Source organism: Cricetulus griseus, chromosome 5, assembly GCF_003668045.3.
Source record: "Cricetulus griseus strain 17A/GY chromosome 5, alternate assembly CriGri-PICRH-1.0, whole genome shotgun sequence".
Classification (NCBI taxonomy): Eukaryota; Metazoa; Chordata; class Mammalia; order Rodentia; family Cricetidae; genus Cricetulus; species Cricetulus griseus.
Window position 1 is genome coordinate 161334168 of NC_048598.1, and position 20938 is coordinate 161355105.

Sequence of the window (20938 nt, forward strand, 5' to 3'; positions counted from 1 at the left end):
AACTTCTCTGGTGAAAAGAGTAATTTTGTAATAAAAAATTAGAGTATCAAAAATGCTGCTTGTTTTGAACAGATTCCAACTAAGTCATGCAGCATGGTGTATCCATATCTTCTTAATTTACTGAATTGATAACAATAGACAATAATCAAAACTGTTAGAGACAAAATAGCATTGTGATTTAAATAGTCCTATGTTTTATTTTACATATAGCTACTTTTGACCAAAAAAAATGTATCTTATTTGGTGTTTCTATTTTAAGAAATATGGAGAGTTTTCTTTCAGTTTAGCACTCCCAAGAGTAAAGTCTTGTAAAGTAGATGTAGACAAACATTGATATGATTATTCGGGGCTTTTTTTTTTTTTTTTTCTTTTCAGTCCTGGGATCAAATCCAAGGCCTTGTAGATACTAGGAAAGCACTCTACCACTAAGCTACATCCCCAACTCACATGAATAATTTAAAAAGTAAAACAAATTTAATTAATAAAAATGAATAATAAATAACTTCTGTAACAGTAAATTTAGCTCCCTTAATAATTAGAATTGATAGATTACGACTCCACTTTATTTCTTCATATTGACTTGTACCTCCTGTTTTGAAAAAAAAATCCTACACATTTATGATGCATACTTATTAAAATTATATATGTTGTGGTAAAAACTACAACTAGTAATTTTAAGTACATACCTATCCCTGAAGTAATGTAAAATTCTCTGTGTATCTCTTAGACTTCACAAATTATCTATTATATGTTTGAAGGGAACAAAAAAGAAAATTTAGGACTTTAAAAAATCAGAACCAACAATCCATTCCTTTTCTTGGAATAGTTTCTTATATAGTAAGTTCTTCTCTTGAGACAATTACCAACTTGCTGCTCTGCACCAAACACAACTCTCCCCTCACAGGGAACAAAAATAGATTATTCAGGAGTCAAATCTGAGTGACTGTGTCCAGGACTACAGACATTCCATGTGCAGACAGGCTCTTGAACATTTTATAGTTATGGAAGAAGAAGAAAGCCATAAATCAGGGCACTTTTCAAATACTTTAGTGGAACTGATAGATGGGCTACAGCAAATTGGGAAGGCTGTGCCATAGGTCTCAGGTGCTGTCTGACAGCTTTCTTAGCATTTGGGTTGGTAGAAGCTAGGAGTCTGTTAAAATATCCCAAAAAGTTTTATCTGGTAGGCACAGTGGCATTAGATCAGACACAGAAGTAGGCAATGAATGGCTCTTGTGGGGCCTAAAAATAGCACAAGACCATTTGACTCAAGGCCTGTAATGTTCCAGCCTGCTACAATCAGGCATGTGGAATCTTTGAACACAGGTGCTGGGCTTTCCTGGGAGTTTCACATCATGGTGCTAGAAATGGAATCCAAGACTTTGGGTGTATTATGCAAGTTCCTTGCCACTGAAGCATTCTAACTCTTCACAATCATAGTGTGGCCACCTTCCCACAGATGTGGGATTGTTCTGAGAGCATCACATTATACACAAACTGTACACAGTATGTCAGAGCCCTATTTCAGTAGGGGATACTCAGGGGCAGTAATCCTTTGGGAAGTCCATTTTGATCTTCAGGAGAGCATGCAAATTTGTTGTGTATATATAGTTGCAACAGGGGTACAAATTGAGTTATCATGTATTTAGAGTACTATAAGGAATTGTGTGCACAGGGCATAAAAGCTCTTTTTCCATTAGTAATGATTGTTACTACAGCTTCCTGAAGAAGCAGTGTAGATGATGGTCAGTTTAACTGGCAAAAGGAAGTACCACACAGTGGTCTAAGATGGCGACCTTAACTACAGCAGAATGTTTTCATGGGAAATTAGACATCAGCAGAAAGTGAGCCTTAGGAAAGAGTTGTGTCCAAGGTAGCCTTGTACACAAGTGTTAGCTGGAGAATGGAAACAATGCAGAACTCCTAAGTTCCCAGTGGCTTTCCACCCCACTCACCATAGAAAGGTAGCATTTGAACTAACTTGTGCGGGGTGGAGGCAGAGGGCTGAGAACTCTCACTGAGCAGAAGATGAAGCTGTTTCCCAGGCCCTGGGCTGGTTAAAGAAATCAAAGTGAGGCCTGGAGACCAGCTAGTTGCAATGCAATACAAATTGTATGTTTTCTTGCTTATCTATAACAGAGTTGCATGAAGAAACAATGTAATAGAAAGCTTTGAAGATCTTAAATTAGAATCAAGTGTTATGAAGCAGTACTAAAAATTACACATTTTATTTCGTAGAAAACTGGGAGCCAGCTGGACAGTGGTAACGCATGCCTTTAATCCCAGCACTCAGGTGGCAGAAGCAGGCAAATCTCTTATTCCAAGGCCAACCTGGTCTACAGAAAGAGTTCCAGGTCAGCCAGGGCTACACAGAGAAACCCTGTCTCACTCCCCCACCACACCCCCACCAAAAAAAAAGGAAAAATTGGTAACCAATCTATGCTCCTTAGGGTTTATTACATACAAATTCTTGTGGTTTCATTTCTGATGTGGCGCATTCCTTACAGCCTATCTTTAAATACCCATTTCCAATAAAATTTCAGCTTCTCCCTCTCTTCCTCCATCTATCCATCACTCGCTGTCTCCCTCCCTCCCATTCTTCCTAAATCAGATGATCATAGTTTAAGTAAACATACAGAGAAAGTCTGTAAATCATCTCTCTGGCACCTGAAAAATTTCAGAGAACACATAAGAGAGATGGCATTCTCACCAGGTGGCAGTAACTATCACGCCACAGCAAAGGCAGGTACTGTTCATTCTTGGAACCAACATGTTTGACCTAGTTGTGTTCTTAGTACGTGATGGCCTCTGTTTCTTCAGTTCATCTTGGAAAATCCAGTAGTTGAGTTCCAGACTCAGAAGACAATGCAAAGGTCTAACAGTGTGGAAATCGTGTGTAGCTGAATGTTAGATACTAACAGCAAAAAGAAGTTCTGTGACTAGGAGGTGAAGCCAGCAGCTTCATCATTTGTAGAACCCAGAAGACTCTGAAAGTCGAATAAATTTGCATTACAATACAGAACAATAGGAATTGTTTCTAGCCAGAACTCTGCATTGTAAACAAGTCAGATTGCATCTTGTATTTGGAATGCAGAGGAATACATGGAAGGCCATTTCTAAAACCATCTTGTGCACAGTTGTGCACAGTTAAGCCTTTGCATACCAGACTTAAGTTCCAATGATCTAGAAAACGAACTTCCATAGAGTACTTCCTTTTCTAATTACATCGAGAGTAAGACATGATTGTCCTGTGTACTTTGTTATTCGTATTGTATCAGTGTGCTCTAAAGCTCCAACGGTTGGGAAATCCTCTCATCTGATTCATTTCAGTGAAACTTGTATGGGTGCTTGGGAGGAAAATACTAGTGCTTCCTTAACCTTTCTAGATCTCTAACTGAACTTCACTAAATGGAAAGATAATTGTTATAAGATGTACATTCACACAGACTATAATGGTACATTCTGAACACAAAAGAAAAAAAGCTACTGTGTAAACACACCAAATTTAGTACCAGAGCATTAAACAACCAACCCAATCTCTTTACAAGGAGTTAGTTTCTGAAGGTTCTTGGAGCACACATAGTCTGATAAGCCAGTATTGAGTAATATTACTCAGAAATATAATCTTACTAGAGTAGAGTGGTTGGGTGTGCTTAGAAAATAGGATGTGTTATATATGAATCCTTGCTTTGACTCTTTAGAGTCATATGTTTAACTTGGAGTATTTGTAAAAGCCAGGAATCTAGATGGATCACCAGGTGGGTTTTGCCTTGAGAAGATGGATTTAATAGAACATAGAAAATAAAAGTAGAATGTACAGGACTGGGGGGAGAAGGTGGAAAGGTTTAACCAGCGATGGGGATAGATGGGCAACAGATGGGGATGTTGTGGGGTATTGAGAGTGGGCTAAATAGAACAATGGATCTATAAAAGATACATTTTTAACAAAGCATTATTTGTAAACCAATTTTAAAATATGTTAAAAAATAAATAAATAAAAAATCAAGGAGTTATTCTGTGTAGCTGAATAATGCTGCTCTTGTTACCAAAAATGCCAGTGCCAAATGTGAGGTGCACACTTCTAAGTTATTGGTTAGGAAGCCCACAGAGACCTGCAAAACAATGCAGGCTCTCTTCATTCTTCTTGGTTGCCTACCAGAACTAGATCAGAGGTAGAACTGAGCTGTAAGTTTCCTCCCTGCTGGTTACTTTCATAATGCCAGAAGGTACTGGGCAGGCTGCTGGAAAAGAAAAGCCATCACAGCTATCTTACTCAATTCTGAACTCTACAAACTATAAACAGTGACTACCTGCCAAGTAAAATAAGCCTACTGGTGCAATAACGGCACAACTATTATGGTGGTACCCACCATCTCTCAGATTTTATTTGTGGCCCACTCCACAGGAAGTAATACATTCCTGATATTGTAAACCTGGTCAAAAATCTATGGCTGGAGATGTCTTAGGCCCTACGCAACAATAGCAGTAGACAAATACTATTCTCTTATCCTTAATCAGAGAAAATTCTCCAAGTAATAAAGGGTGGTGAATGCAGGACTCTGACTGCTGAAAGTATATAAAATAAGTGACATCTGACTGGTCAGTCCTAAATAGGACAATTATGTCAATATCACCCTCTCTAAGGCTCAGGGGAAAATCACAGAAGAGCAGAAAATATGTAAGAGCTAGAAAATAGGGAGAAAGACCATGAAATGCTGTCTTTCGGGTATAATAGAGCCATTGCAAAAACAAAAAACAAAAAAACCTGGTTCCTTAACAACTGGGCCTATCAGTTGCAATCAGGGATCAGGGTAAGGTTCATTGGACCCTGCCCTCCCTTCTGAATTATTGGCTACTGATGGATTCTTGGGGAGGGACAATCATTGTTAGCAATTATATACCCAACAGTGATACCACCAGGCCCCAATGAATGGTTCTAAACCTGTAATAACACAGATAATCCTGATTAAAATCAGTGGATCACAAAAGAAAACAGAGACATGAAATGTGGGAAAGGGAACTGTCCTAGTTAGCATTTCTGTTGCTGTGAAGAGACACCATGATCATGGCAACTCTTTTTTGATGGTTTGCTTTCTTGAGACAGGGTTTCCTCTGTATAGCTTTGACTGTTCTGGAACTCACTCTGTAGACCAGGCTGGCTTTAAACTCACACAAATCTGCCTCCCAAGTGCTAGGAGTAAAGATGTGTGTCACCACCACCACCCCCTAGCTCACCACTGCAACTCTTATGAAGGAAACATTTAATGGATGATTTACAGTTTCAGAGGTTTAGTCAGTTGTCATCATTGTGGCACATGGAAGTGTGCAGGCAGACAGTGTGCTGAGAGAAAGAGTGGAGAGTTCTACATCTTGATACACAAGCAACAGGAAGTAAACTGTGTGCTGGGTGTAGCTTGAGCAGAGGAGATCTCAAAGCCCACCTCCACAGTGACACACTTCCTCCAACAAAGCCACACATACTCCAAAGCCACCCTCCTAATAACGCCACTCCCTATGGGAGCCATTTTCTTTCAAACCACCATAGGAACTGTAGGAAATGATGTCAAAAGTAGAAAAGAATGAGAGAGGGTAGGGACGAGGGTCAACAGAATGGACTAGGTATACATGTATAAAGTTGCAAAAGAAGGAATTAAACCCACACATTTTTTTAAAGAAAATAGTGTATTAGTGATGAGACATTGAGAAAATAGCCACAAAAGTGTAGGCAGAGTCTTCACACTATTGGAATCACAACAGCCAAGTATGGGAAGAACACAGGCTGAAGTTCATCAAACAGGACCGAGAACCCCTTTATGTAGAGCCGCATGCCCCTGTGTCTATTACTGACAATTCTGAGGCCTTCCTTGCATTGTTATCAAGGTGAGAAACCGGTATGTTGCAAAGGTAGAATAGAACATGTCTTAACATCTAGGATTTTTCTAATATTTAAGTTAGTATGTAAACAAACTGCTTCGTTACGGAATTTTCATGCATAAGCATCATTGTACTGTTAAACCTTTTTCAACTCACCTCTCCCTTATGGCCCATCCCCATCTCTCCTGTCCCCATCTTGCTGATCCCTTTCTCTCAAAAAGTGTTCCAGTCTGCTTTCAAGTCACAAGGATTCAATTACCTTCTATCTGTCCCTTCATCCTCTTTCTTTTAAGAACTTCCTCCCCTCCAATGATGCCTGTCTTAGTTAGGGTCTCTACTGCTATGAAGAGACCAAGACCGTAGCAACTCTTATAAAGGAAAACACTTTGTTGTGGTGTCTCACTTGCAGTTCAGAGGTTTAGTCCATTATCGTCATGGTGGGAAGCAAGGCAGCATGCAAGCGGAAATGGTGCTAGAGAAGGATCTGAGAGTTCTTACATCTTGACTCACAGGCAACAGAAGTAGTCTGAGACACTGAGTGGTATCTTGAGCACATTTGAGACCTCAAAGCCTGTCTCCACAGTGACACACTTCCTCCAACAAAACCATACCCACTCCAACAAAGCCACTCCTCCTAGTAGTGCCACTCCCTATGGGGACCATTTTTTTTTTTTTTCAAACCACCACACACAACACACACAGTCTGAGTCAAAATTGGGCTTCCACATATGGGGAAAAAAATTCAGTACTGTTTTTCCAAATTGTGTTTATTTTACTTAACATAATGCTCTCCAGTTCCAGCTATTTTCTTTCTTTCTTTCTTTCTTTCTTTCTTTCTTTCTTTCTTTCTTTCTTTCTTTCTTTTTCTTGATGCAGACTGCATAAGGTTTTATTGTGTAGTTGTTTAACCAGCTAACCCCATGTTAGCTTGGGTCTTTCATCCACCCACCGTGGAGGATGGCTAAAAAGACCCTGCGAAGCATCTGCATAGAGATCTTATAGGGCAGCGTAAGGGGAGTGTCTAGGGGTACACACAGGCTCAGGATTGGTGTGCCTCCAGGCTTGGAGGGTTTGCCCTGTGTTGATTGATCAACTGATTGTTATGGCCCATAGGCCCTCCCAGGGTGGTTGTTATCCTTTGTGAGTCATTGCTGTGCACTTATCCGTAAAGCACACCCAGAGCTGTAAAGCATAGCACCACCAGCTAACTTCTGATTGTTTCCTTGCCACGAGGCAGGCATCTGACCTCCTAGTGGCCAAGACAAGGTCAGACAAGCACATGATAGGCTGTTATGCCTGCTGAAATGGGGAGCTGGTCCCTTAATTCCCCCATTTTCTTTTTTGGAGATTCCAATCATGGAATTGCTGTCTCTCCAGCCTCCCCATCAGGGAGTGAGAGATATTGGCGTCCTCCATGTAAGGGAGTTCCTTCTGACTTAGCGTTTCAACCAGGGAAAATGGGCAACGAATTCATTCCCATTCTACTTCCTGCTGACTTTGGGATGAAGTTAGGAACCCAAAAGCTAGTCAAATGCAAAAAAAAAAAAAAAAAAAAAAAAAAAAAAAAAAGGAATTTAGCCAATGGGGATTCCATCAGGAGCTTCTGGTTGGCAGACTCTGTTGCAGAGACAGGGGTGTCCACATCAGCTGGACTGGTTCACATCCACAGCATGTCCAGGGCTTGAAGTCTTCTTAGGAACAGCCTGTAGTAAGCAACTAATACTCAAATGTGTCTGCCAGAAGCAGAGACCTGTTTAAGACATGTTTAAACTAGGAACAGAAGTTAAAACTTATTTACTGAAGTCCACAGTACAGAAAAAGCAGATATCTGGATCTTTTCAAACAGCAGGAATATATTTATAATTTTGAGTCCTAGCAAAAACTACAGATTTGGGCTAGAAGCATGTACATTTTTCTTCTGTCCAGAGAGCCAGGTAAGGATTGGACAGAGGTGCCTTTGGCCCTTTAAGTTTATACTTAGATGACAACCAAAATAAACCTAAAAACCTTGAACTTGTGCCTGAACAGTAGATAGTCACTACTTTATCAGCTAACATGCTGACTATAGTCTATAATGAATCTGACTGCCTGATGCTGTCAAGTTGACAACCATTTATATTTTAGAGATCTGAGAAGGGTAAATTTTATACAGTTTTCAAATCTATTAAAAAAGTGACAGAAGCCAGTTAGAAGCCAGTCCATATACAGTGAGCCATACCCAAGTCTCTCCATTAGCATTGGAGGCAGAAGTATCAAAGAACAGCCAGGCCTATAAGGTAAGAGTTTTTTCTCTTTGTGGAAGAAGGACATGGAAAAGACTGACCTTGTTTTGTCTAGCAAAGGGGAACAATCAATTTTCCAGTGTCCAGCAGCTTTGTCCACAGTCTTGGCCAGGTCCTGGCAGACAGCAGGTATCACATCTAAGCATCTCGCTCACTGGTCAGCATTGTCATCATCCAGGTGCAGGAACTGGGGTGCCTCATAATCTTTTTTGGAGACTTTGGGTCACTGTCAGGATCTGGCAGTCTATCTGATATTATAAACTTTTAAAACCATGTTTTAACTGCCATATTCTGCAGGTCTCTGAAGCATTAGAGGTCTGTCTGTTTTAGTTACTTGCCTTAAGCACACAGGTGGCTAGGTAAGGTCATATTTCTGTAATTAATTAATTTTCAGTCTGACCATAACTGGTTTTAACTTAGTAAAATATTTGAAACTTAGCACAGCTGAATTTAAAACTGCATAGGCTTACCTTATATTTCTTAAACAGTAGCTACATGTACACATTTTTGCTGCTCCACCTATTTTCTTTAAAATGTCATGACTTCATTTTTCTTTACAGCTGAATAAAATTTCATTGTGTATGTATACCATGTAGTCTTCATTTTCTGGCTATTGTAACAATGTATCAATAAACATAGATGTCCAGGGATCTCAGTGGTCAGTTGACTTTGGGTGAATAACTGGAATGATACACCTGAGTCATATAGAAGCTCCATTTTAAAGTTTTTGGAATATTCCATATTTATTTCCTTGCAGGCAACACAAGCTTACATTCTACCAGCAGTGTAGCCTCAGCATTATTTGTTGTCATTTGTGTCCTTGATGATAGCTCTTCGAACGAGAGGAGATAGAATGTCTGAATGTCAGGCTTCAATTTACATTTCCCTGATGAATAAATATACTGGACAATTCTCAAATATTTGTTGGTTGATTATTCTTCTTTACTTGTTTTTGAGAACAGTGTTCAGTTCATTATTGGTTGGATGATTCAGAGGTTTGTCATTTAATTTCTGTACCTCTTTATATATTATAGTTATTAGTCCCCTCTCTGATGTACAGTTGGTCAAGATTTTTCTCTTTACTCTGGTGACCCTTTCTCTCACTGAACAGAAGCTTTTTTATGTTTCAAGCAATCCTGATTGTCAGTTCTTGCAGTTATTTTGTGTATGGTTGGTGTCCTTTTCAGAAGTGCTCATCTGTGCTGCTTTGTTCCAGCAGCTCTGGAGTTTGGGGTCTTACATTAAGGATCTGATCCATATTGAATTGATGATTTTGGTTAAAGATGGTCCGTTCTTCTACATGAAGAGATCTGGTTTTCACAGAACCATTTGTTAAATGTGGTTTTGCAATTTGTGTTTTTTGACAGCTTTGTCAAAAATTAAATGGCTATAAATATGTGAGTTCATTTCTGCATCCTCCATTCTATTCCATTGGATCACATGCCTATTTTTGTGCCAGTATCAAAGAATTTTTGTTACCATGGCCCTATAGTACCAATTTACATCAGGTATCGTGATGGGTCCAGCTGTTTCTGCTACCAGTGTCTTTGACTATTTGGAGGTTTTCATGCTTTCATATGAATTTTAGTATTGTTTTTTCTAGTTTAATGAACAAATAGTGCAGGAATTTTGATTGGGGTTGTATTGAGTCTGTAGATTGCTTTTGGCATTCTAACCATTTTCACACTGTTAATAATTCTGCCAATCCACGAGCATGGGAAGTCTTTTGAAGGGTTGTTTTTTGTGGGGGGAGGGGAGCTATTGTTGTTATTGTTGTTGTTTTATATTTCTGTACATGCACACAAGTATGTGAGGACTCTTGGAGTCCAGGGGCATTGGATCCCTTAGAGCTAGAGTTACAGAAGGTTGTGAGCCTCCCTGTGCCTAGGTTCAGGGAACAAAATTCAGATTCTCTGTAAGAGCTGGAGCCATCTCTCCAGCTTTGAGGAATGATCTTACAAAGAATTTGGGCAAAGCCAGGCATGGCAGCATTCATCTATAGATACTCAGGATTCTAAGGCAAAGGATCATTTGAGCCCAGGAGTTCAATACCAGCCTGAAGGACATAAGAAGACCCACATAGATAGCCCTGCTGAGAAACAGAGAGAGAGAAGGAGATTGAAAATCTGTTAGGAAAGTGGGAAGAGTGTACTTAGAAGGATATATCCAATCGAAGTATGTTACATACATCCATGAAAATGCCACAGTGGAGTTGATCATTCTGTACAATGAATACACACTGGGAAAACTTTGAGAAATAATCAGAGATATAAAAGAAGAGGAAATTTGGGATGAAAGGAGAATCAAATTAACTTGAAAATAATTACCAGTTATAAAGACTGTGCCAACCCCAAGGACACCTTGTGTCCTCTCAGGACCCAGTCTGTCTTACTATGACTGTAACTACTGCAGATGACAGTGTCCCACTGCACAAGATTGTTCCAGAGCCAAAATATGAGAGAACAGCTTGGTTTGGGCACTTTGTGCTGCCTCAGATTTATTATCCTATAAACTAGTTAACTAGTTTACATATCCCTTTAGTACTTTCTGGTTATTCAATAAAGATTCCACTAACAACTTAATTGTAGCCAATGAAAACTTGTGATGGCTTAGTATCACTCGGGTACTGACTCATAAAAATCCCTTATATTTGTGCTGAATCAAAATGAAGAAACTGTTAGGCTAAGTAAGATTTTTTCTGTTAACAGAATTGGATGAATTTAATCACAGATTGAGAAATGTGCATTAAGGTGTGGATTTGTCATGAGTTTAGAGACTTTGAGTTAAACAAGAACAAGCAGATAAAGTAAGTGCATGCCCGGCCATATTAGGTCACCACAGTTGACATTATTAACACTTTGCTGTGTTGCTGCTGCTGCTAACAAAATTGTTAATATGCTGCTTTGAAATGCTTGTTGAAATTTTTTTCAGTCAAACTATTTAAAGGATCAATTTTCTCTAGTAGTACCTCTCTTACTAACAATTTCAACCTTATGTAAGAAGTACTTGATTAAAAACATCAAAGCTTTATTCAGTGGTTCATTCCTGCATCCCCAGTAATTATGAGGCTAAGGCAAGATCACAAATTCAAGTTCAACTTGAACTATATAGAATAACTGTCTCAAGAATTTTTTAATTGTCTGATATATTAGTCTCACTCCTTTTCATTTTCTTGCTTTCTATCTGCATCCACTTGCTGTCATCAGGAACCCAACCCTTCATATATCTGCTGACTACATGAATGTGAAGTCAAGCATTTACTTGTCAAAAGTCCACTATATTCCAATGCTGCAACTTCTATAGTCCTTGAAGTTTCATAGCTTTGAAACTTCTCTGTCGACCTAATAGAAGGAGGTCATATACATATGTAGCTTGGTGTTGAATCAGTTATTAGAAGAATCCCAATATGTGACTCCTGGGTTCCTTCTACACAGAATTAGTTCTTTTTGCTTGTCCTATGAGTTCTATCTGCCTTAGCATCCTGAGATCTATTTTTTTTTTTCTGTCTAGTAAGGTAACTGTTGATTTTCATCTATCCTGTTTGAAAAAATATTCCCTAGAAGAAGATAAATAATATGTTAATTTTTCTGTCAAAGATCACAGCTTTATCCTGTTATCCAAAGCCTGAAAATAGAGAAACTAAATACAGAAATTAGTTTTATTGTAGCTTGTTACGATAAATCTTTCCACCAAAAGCCGCCGAGTCCCACTGCCACGTGTGTGCTTTACGCCAACTGCCCGCCCAAGTTAGGGCCCCAATTAATGCACAGAGAGACTTGTATTAGGTTCAAATGCTGCTTGGCCAATGACTAGGATTCTCATCTGTTAGCTCAGCCTCAATTATCATAAATCTATATATTTTATACGACTTATCTTATTGGATGCCTTATTGGCGTCCCTCCTTGCCAGTGGATCACATTGTGCTGCTGGAGGAAGAGTGGAGGGGAAAAAGGGGATACTTCTGTTTCTCCTTTCTTAAATATGAGTCTCCTTGGTATGTCAATTCCTGCCTGGAACACCACTTCTCTACTACATTTCCCAGAATCCTCTTTGACTCCAGTCCCGTCTAACTTGCTGTCTCATTGGCCAAACAAGTACTTTATTCAATAATCAATAAGTTGAACATACACAGTACATTCCCCATCAGTAGCTTCTCATGAAAGGGCAGGTTTGATGTCCATTATTCTATTATGGCAGAAGCCAGACACTTGCTGAATTGATTTTCCTTAAGATGGCTTCTTAAGGCTGGAGGGAGAGCTCGGCCACTAAGGTCAAAGGCTCCCAAAACCTCACACACCAAAATGGCAGACAGAGCTTGGCTTCCAAGATAGCCTTGGTGTGTTTGTGTTCTTGAATCTAGACTACAGCTCATTGTGTGCTATCCTTTAAGTTTTTGTAGAATGAAATGGCTTTTATGAAGTTCTGTTTGGAGCCCCTGTTATAAGGAAGTGCAGCATGGGAATAAAATGTAAGAAGACATCATGACTGTTTTTAAACTTCAAAGATTTCATGACCTTTCAGAAGATAAGACAAGCAGCACTTAGCAGAGATTATGGGAATTATGATGAGAACTGATGTGCTCGAAACAACCTTAAAATTCATCATTTAGTGATGAGTGTACAGCTTAAACACTTACATAAGTTATCTGATCTTTTCTTCGTTCATTTGTTTGTTTTTGAGATTGCCTCTCACTATATATTTCTGACCAACCTGGATCTTGCTATGTAGGCCAATCTGCCCTTGAACTCACAGAGATCCACTTGTCTCTGCCTCAAGAGTGCTGGGGTTGAAGGCAAGCCCCACCATGCTAACTAAACTTTAATTTAATCTTGTCAATAGTAATGTGAGGCAATATTTTTACTATTTTGGTTTTCTGTTTTCTGTTGTTGTTTTGTTTTGTGCAATTGAACAATAAAACAACAATAAAAAAGTAAAACAGCACAAATAAGGGAAAATAAACAAACATGGGGGGGTCAAAGAAAAAGCACATGAAACACATACAGATGCTGAGAAACACACATTTACTCAACACAGAAAGCCCATAAAAACAAAATCATATAACATATTGTATCAGCAAAAGATCTATAATTTTTAAAAAAATGTCCATACAAAGTATTGTGAGATTCAAAAAAAAAACAAAACTTTCAAAATACCTTGAGTTCATTTTATGTTGTCCAACTACTGCTGCTCAGGGACCTACCCTTGAATGAGATTTGAATTCCCAGTAAGACACCCTTGGAGAAAACTGATTTAGACTTAAAGTTTCAATGTCAAGACAAGAACAAAGAAATTTGAAGTATGAGCAACTTTTATACATTACCTTTGTCCTCTTTCCTCTCATTCAGACTGGCATTTCTCAGTGACTTACTGCAAACATTAAAGATAACCTCATAAATCTTTTCATAATTTGCAGAAAGAAATTCTGGATCAGCAACAGCGAGAGCGAAATGATACGAGCTTTCATGGTGTGTGTATGTTTTGCAGTGAGGAATTCCGTGGAAACAGGTTTGCCATTCTCTATCTATCTTAAATGCTTTGGGCCAATACATCATCTCTGCCCTTTATTAAAGGGTTTTTTTTAGTTGGATTGGAGCAAACCTCAACCCTACATAAAATCATAACTCATCTTAGCCTCCATTCTGAGGTCTTCTTGGCTCTTTTCTGGGTGTTGATACAGGCTTACATTTGCATATGGTCTTCTAAAACCCCCAGCTATATCATAACTTCTCAAAAGGCTTCTCGATATCTCCCTTCCCAGATTGTCTGAGGTGTTTTATCGAGTGTGTAGTGTTTGCCACAATTGAACTTTCCTTAAGCAGCAGCAGTGTTTCAAAAAAAAAAAAAAAAAAAAAAAGTCATTGAGTATTTGGGACACATGCTCAGGTGGGGAGATTTTGTTCTCTAAGTCAGCTGAGAACTCTGTGATGAGAGCTTGGGCAGCACCTGCCAGGCAGGGCTGATAGTGACACCCTTTAGTGGTGTCCACTCCCATGCTGCAGTGTGAAAGTCAGAGAGGATCTGCAGAGGGGAATGGAGAGAGCCAGTTAAGACACCGCTGAGCTCGAAGCTCCTGCCATAGTCCAGTCATCTTTCTTATAAATAAGTACTCTGAGTTATTATGAATTTCTAGTCTGCTAGACCTAAGCTGTTTGGTCATTAGTGTTGTCAGGGAGGAGCAGCTGCATGGAGCTCACTCCATCATTCAGTGGGGCCTCTCGTACAACCATCCTCTTACTTAATCCCATTTGTCCAGACCACAGAACTGTAAAGATCTGACGGTGTATGAGATGAAACGGGGGAAGAAGGTAAGACCAGAGAAGGAGACAGAAAAGTTTGTTTCTAAAGTCTACTGAGGAATAATTGAGAAGAAATTATTTGAAAATAAAGTGTTTGAAATAACATTTTAAGTAAAACTTCAATTCTATCTAGAGCGTTTTAACTATATAGTCACAATTATTGCATGCCTTTACGGACCATTGTGAAAATGGAAAAATATAATTATGAAAATACACAAATATATTCACAAATAATGCCTTACTAGCTACACAGCCTTTCCTTAACCAGGCAAGTTGACAGGAAAATTAGCCATCACAGTAATGGAAAGCTAACCCCCTTCTTGATAACTCTACCTATACCTCTTGCCCTTTCAGTTCCTGAATGTCAAGTGTGGAATCCCCAGGAAGTCCTGGTCAAGTTGAGCCACTTCTAGGCAACCCAATAAAAACCAGAAGGACATCAATCTGATCACCAACCCAGAACCCATGGCCCCATGGAGACCATTAGCACCATAATAACCTCTCGTCCAAATGTCTGCAGCCTCTCAACCCTCCCAGGTCTTAAATGGGCATGGAAACCTTGGGAAGATAGCAGGATGACAAGGCAGAAAACTATTCAAGCTTTCTGACCCTTCAGAGTGGAGCTCACATTGTGTGCTGTCATGCCCTCGCTCTCAATATCTAGATGCCTGTCTGGCAGGCCCCAGAGAGTTAAAGGAGGACTAGGCCTCAAGAACACATTCAGAGTGAACAGCAGAGGCTAGAACCATGGGGAGCATCCCAGTACACCTGCAGCTCTTCAGCCATCTGCTGGATCTGTGTCCATTTCAAAACTTGTATGCTAGTCTAAACACTCTGAGCAGATCAGACTCCAGGCCTGCATCCTCTTAGGAAAGACCTCAGAGTTAAAATGACATGGGACTTGCTCCAGTGGAACATATAAAGTGGTCCTAAGAACAGTGCTACCCCAACTCCCCTGAATCCACTCTCTTAGACTCCAGATGCCACTGTTCATAGGGACTTGGGATATCTCTTATCTCACATACTCCTTGAACTAGCCATTGGTTTAGGTAGGTCCCATCTCCTGATTTTAGACTTTAACTCCAGACCTTTAATCTGCAGAGGTTGAGGGAGGAATGGGCTCCCATGGTACATTCAGTATAATTCATAACAACCAGAGACCTTGGATCCATAATTTGGGGTAACAGAAAAGCTGCCAACTTATCTACCCTTGAGCCAGCTGCTATTTCTGACTCCATATAGGAATAGTAGGTATCTGCAACTTATCCTAGAAGTCCTAGACATGTATTTGGGCCCTTTCCTTGGATCCTAAGAACTCGATCCAGTTCTCTCAAGGATTTGGGGTACAGGAAGATTCCTGGCTCAGTGCATCATTCCACTACCATCCATCCACACACCCCGTTTCCTATAAGAAGTTCCCAGTCTCTTTCTAGCTGGAGTCTTCCACAGTATAGGCTCTGCCCTACAGCCCATGTGTAAGATGTCCTGGGAGAACACTGAGGGTCTGACACTGTGAAATACCCAACAAATACTTTTAATTGAACTTATAAGTTATCATTAACAATTAGACAAGGTGGCTTATTAACCACAGATTAATAAATATGCCCCTTCATATCATGAACAAAAAGCATTAACAAACATTCATAGAGAAAAGGTTGCTTTATTTGGAAAAAAATCCAGAAAATACTTTGGAGGAATAAAGTACATAAAATAAACTTAAAATAAACTATGCACAGTCTGACATTGATATACATATTGATACATTCCCTAAAACTCTCACCTTTATTTATTATAAAGCCCTATATTATTATAAAGCCCCATATGCTTCTTTTAAGTTATAAAAATTAAGATTTTTGTGTGATACATATATATCATAGAATATTATTAATTCTATAAAAAGTTATGAACCTCCTGGGAGGCATGATACCAAGTGAAATGAGCCATGCATGGAACAACAAGTATTTCATGATCTCACTCATATGTGGAGTCCAGAAAAAAGCTGAGGTTGTAGAAGTTGATAATAGAGTGGTGACTACCAGTGCCTGGGAAGGGGAGTGGGAAAGGAAAAGTTGATCAGCATTTTTATGTCATATATAAATAGCAGTAAAAGGTCTAGTGTGCTGCTGTTGCTCAATAGTGTGACTGTACCTAGTGCTAATGTGCTGTATACCACAAAAAGCTAAAGAACAAAGATACCAAAGTACTATATGGTAAGCGGTAATCATGTACATCATATTTTTGCATGTAAGTTAAAAATAAATTTAAATTTAGAGATCAAGTTTCTTTTTGTGCAGAAGCTAGTCTACATGGTGGTCATTGTGCTTCCAGGTTATCATGACTCTTGCAGGTAGCATCCATTAACAGTGGGTCCATGTCTCTGTGTGATTCGGTAGTAGGGAGACATCCAACATCTCATGTCACAGAAAAGGCCGTCTTGCATGAGCCAGTTGCCTCTTTTCTTCTCCGTTGTATTAGTCAAGATTTTCCAAAGGAACGGAACCAACATGTGTGCTAAGGGAATGCATGAGAAGATTTAGTAGTGGAATTGCCTGACACATTTACAGAGGCTGTGTAGTCCCACAGTTGTAGCAAGCTTTCCTGTAGGACTATCTTTGGATTGCCAGCCCCTAAATATCGACACAGAGACTCTCTCTCTCTCTCTCTCTCTCTCTCTCTCTCTCTCTCTCTCTCTCTCTCTCTCTCTCTGTCTCTCTGTCTCTCTCTCTCCCTGCCCCTCTCTCTCTCCCTCCCTCCCTCCTCTCTCCTCTCTCCTGTCTCAGGAGGTCAGTCTCCCTCCTCCCCTTTCCCCTTTTTATGGTCACTTTCCCTAATAAAAACTCCTCTGCTTGAATCCTGTCTCATGGCATCTTTCTCTCAAGCACTGCTTTTCTTAAATTTTTCTTTTCTTAAACAGGCTTCCTGCTTCTACACTCAGATGCACACCAGTCTTCTGTGAAAACACCTTCACCACCACACACACCAAATGCTTTCCTAGCTCTTGAGTATTCCTTATCCCAGAAAGTTAATGTCTAAAATTAACCACCATTCTCATAGTGAGTTGGAAAAGCAGAGGCAGCATCACTTATTTACTAGATTAAAGAACAGGATCTGATGTTCCTACCAAGTCTAATCCTTGCAATGTCAGAAAACGGACACGTGTGTTCACATGTTGTTTAGCATGCCCATTAGAACAAGGCTCAGTGTTTATGTCAGTGTTTACTACTTGCTTACCCTCTGATTAACTGTTATTATATAAATGCTATTCCTAGCCTGAAATTATTTGCTCTAAAATTATTTATAAACAATAGAATCTGTTTATATTCCTTCACAGATCCGTTCTGTTGAACCACATGGCCAGAGAACATGCTTTCAATATTGGTTTGCCAGACAACATTGTAAACTGCACTGAATTCCTATGCACATTACAGAAGAAACTGGACAAGTAGGTGCTCTTTCATGAAACAGACTAAACCTAATTTAATCTTAGATACTTCTGAATTTTTTTTAAATTATTTTAATAAATTAATTTAGAATTAAAGAAATGAAAATTACTTGTTTCTTACATTGTGGGAATTTACGATTTTTTGGTATGTATGTATATTGTCTACATTATATTGCCTTCTTCTAATGAGCTTTTAACTTTTTGCATTAAAATACATGATTTATGCCAAATACCATGTTAAGTTATATCGTGAAAAATGTCCTCACCATCTACATACTAATTTCTTTTCTCATTGCTATGACCAAAATACCTGGCAATTCACATCTTAAGGAAGGAAAGGAGGGTTTATTTTGGCATATAGTTCCCAGGGATGACAACCATCATGGCATACCTACAGGGGCAGGAGGCAATTGGTTACAATCTGGAAACAGAGAACAATCCTTGGCACAGTTTCAACTAAACAGCCAAGTTTAGACTACAGCAAAGTAAACTATAGCATGCTTTCTACAAAGCCAAGTGTATAAAGGGAAGGGATTCGTGGAAGGACCATACTACCCTCATTTTTGTTGTGTAACCCAAACAAATAAATGTTAAATTTAAAAATAGGGTTCTTGCAACTGTTCAAGATGCGTTTAGCAATATCTGTGTGTTTTTTTTTTTTTTTTTTAGTTTACAGTGTTTGTACTGTGAGAAGACCTTCAGAGACAAAAACACACTTAAAGATCACATGAGGAAAAAACAGCATCGTAGGATCAACCCAAAGAACAGAGACTATGACCGATTTTATGTCATCAATTACTTGGTAAGTCTTGCTTTTCATAGTTTAAAATTTGGTTACAATGCTGTAAACAAAATCTACCTACAGGCCAGCTAAAGTCTGAATAATGAATGAATTGTACAAAGGCTGCAAGGTAATGATAGGCATTATCAAGGAGTTAGCAGTGGTTTACAAAGCAAATTTTGATGGGTTGTCTTAGGTTTGACAGATGTGTCTACAATAAAGATGCCCTATCTCTTGAACGCAGTGTATTAGTAACTAGAACCATTCCCCATTTGTAGTGTCTGGCAGTTTGAGGCCAAAGATTTGTGTGTTCTGTTTTTAAGAGCATTTATTGAGTATTGGATGTGCTAGGTGCCACACAAGATAATTCTTTAAAAGCAATGTCTTTACTCTTCTCCCATCTCCCTACTAAATGATCCTCTCCTTATTCTCAAAATAAAATGTGCACCTGTGTCATTGTTTGTGTTAGCTTCTTTTAAGTTTCAGAGAGACTGTTCCGTTTTACTATGCAAGATTTTTTTTTTTTTTTGATGGCCCGTGCCAAGGATGTTAAATTCATTAAAGCCCAAAGTCTCTACCCTATTTGCTGCTGACTGTAGATTAGTTCTTTGAGGAAAAGAAGAGGTCTTCAGTTAAACACAAAGTCACTGGGGTTATTTAAAATTATAGGAGAGGATTTTGGACTAACATAATGACTGGATAATGCTACCAGGCTTGCCCCTAATCCTCCAACTTTTTAACTTTATATAACGAAACATACTACCCATAACTAGAAAAGGAGTAAGTAATTCTACAGAAAGATAAAAGGTTTGAGTTTTGATTCTGATATTTTCTGAAGCACAGGTTGTTTTTGTTTTTGTTTTCCTTCTCAATATAAGTACACTAAAATCCAAGTCTGTTGGTTTGGGAAGACTGATTGGATATTATCCACTACTTCATGCATTGGGCAGAAAGCAGTAACATGGTTTATATTGGAAACCGCTGCTCTGATGTGCACTTTTTAATGTGTTTAAACTTAGTCATATAGTGTTAAGCTGAAATTCTCCTCAAGAAGTAACCTTAGTATGTGCTTAAAGATTGACTGGGAACTCGCCAGGCTTTCCTACAAATGTTTTACCAATAGCCAAAGGCAAAGGCACCCTCTGAGTCCTTCAATCTTTTCTTAAAACCATTCAGTCATGACTTCCTAGAGCGAAGCTGCTTCAAGGCCCAGCCCAACTCCAGCAGGAAGTGCACTCCAGCACTAGCTGGGGCATGCAGCTGCTATGAAAGCAATTTAATAGTTCTTCCTTCCGGGGCCCTTTTACACTAAGATGCAAGAGCTGCGAATTAGTGAGACACTGTATAGCTGGAGTCTTTACCTTGGAGGGAAACTTCAAAGGGCCCACACACTCATATTCTATTGGCATTTTAAGAAAGTGTGATACTTCAATCCCTGAGCATCAAATAGTGTGACTGGCTGTCAAGCTGAAATTGTTTATGAGTGCCAGCTGTCCCCAGGGGGAACATGATGGATTGTACTAACCACAGATTTGCTGTAGCAACTCCTAGCTCAAGAGAATACCATGGTCTTAGTAAATATGAAATGAAAATGAAATCACAACTTGACAGCAAGTGACAGAGATCTTTCTGTGGGCTGGGCACTCTCAGAGGTGTCTATATACTAGATCACATTTAACCACATCCCCAGGACACAGGCCTTAGTATGAAGCCTACTCTATAGATAAGGAGACTAGGGCATAGTGTGAAATTAAGTCATTCTCACAGGTTCACATCACCAGAGTAAATCGGTTACCCACTACTCTGTTTTCTTTCTTCACATGGTTGAGATAACGCTGGTACCTTCGTTGTATTCTTCAGAAGTGTTACTGTTATGATGTCCTGTTCACCCTTGCTTCTTCTCTTGAAACAAACTCGAAAATAAAGCTGGCTTTAATCTCTGCTTTATGATTCTCACCTATAATCATAGCATTTTTAGCCCAAGTATTGAAATAAATATTTAATAAATGTGAAAATGATCAGGAAAAAAATTAAAGTATATTCTATGCATTAGAATTTTTGAAATGATGCAAATACCTTTGAAAGGTACAGAAGAAAGCAACAAAGTCCCTGAGATGTGTGACTGCTCTGAACTAAGGAATACCCACCAGACATGTCAGCCTTGACATCCTAGGGGTGCTTAGTCTTGTTATAAGGAAAAAGCATAATAATATTTAGGATATGCACATAAGAGACTGTTCCAAATAGTATTAATATGTCATTA

At 39.1% G+C, this 20938-nt stretch overlaps 1 protein-coding gene across 2 annotated transcripts in view; it reads left to right on the forward strand.

Moving 5' to 3' along the window:
• Znf277 (zinc finger protein 277) overlaps window positions 1-20938 on the forward strand; it is a 111671-nt gene that overhangs the window by 78949 nt on the left and 11784 nt on the right. For both annotated transcript variants that reach the window (XM_027419728.2, XM_027419729.2), the window contains 3 exons: window positions 13570-13661; window positions 17784-17894; window positions 18564-18696. In XM_027419728.2, coding sequence (XP_027275529.1) covers window positions 13570-13661; window positions 17784-17894; window positions 18564-18696 — 336 coding nt within the window. The remainder of the gene's footprint in view (window positions 1-13569; window positions 13662-17783; window positions 17895-18563; window positions 18697-20938) is intronic.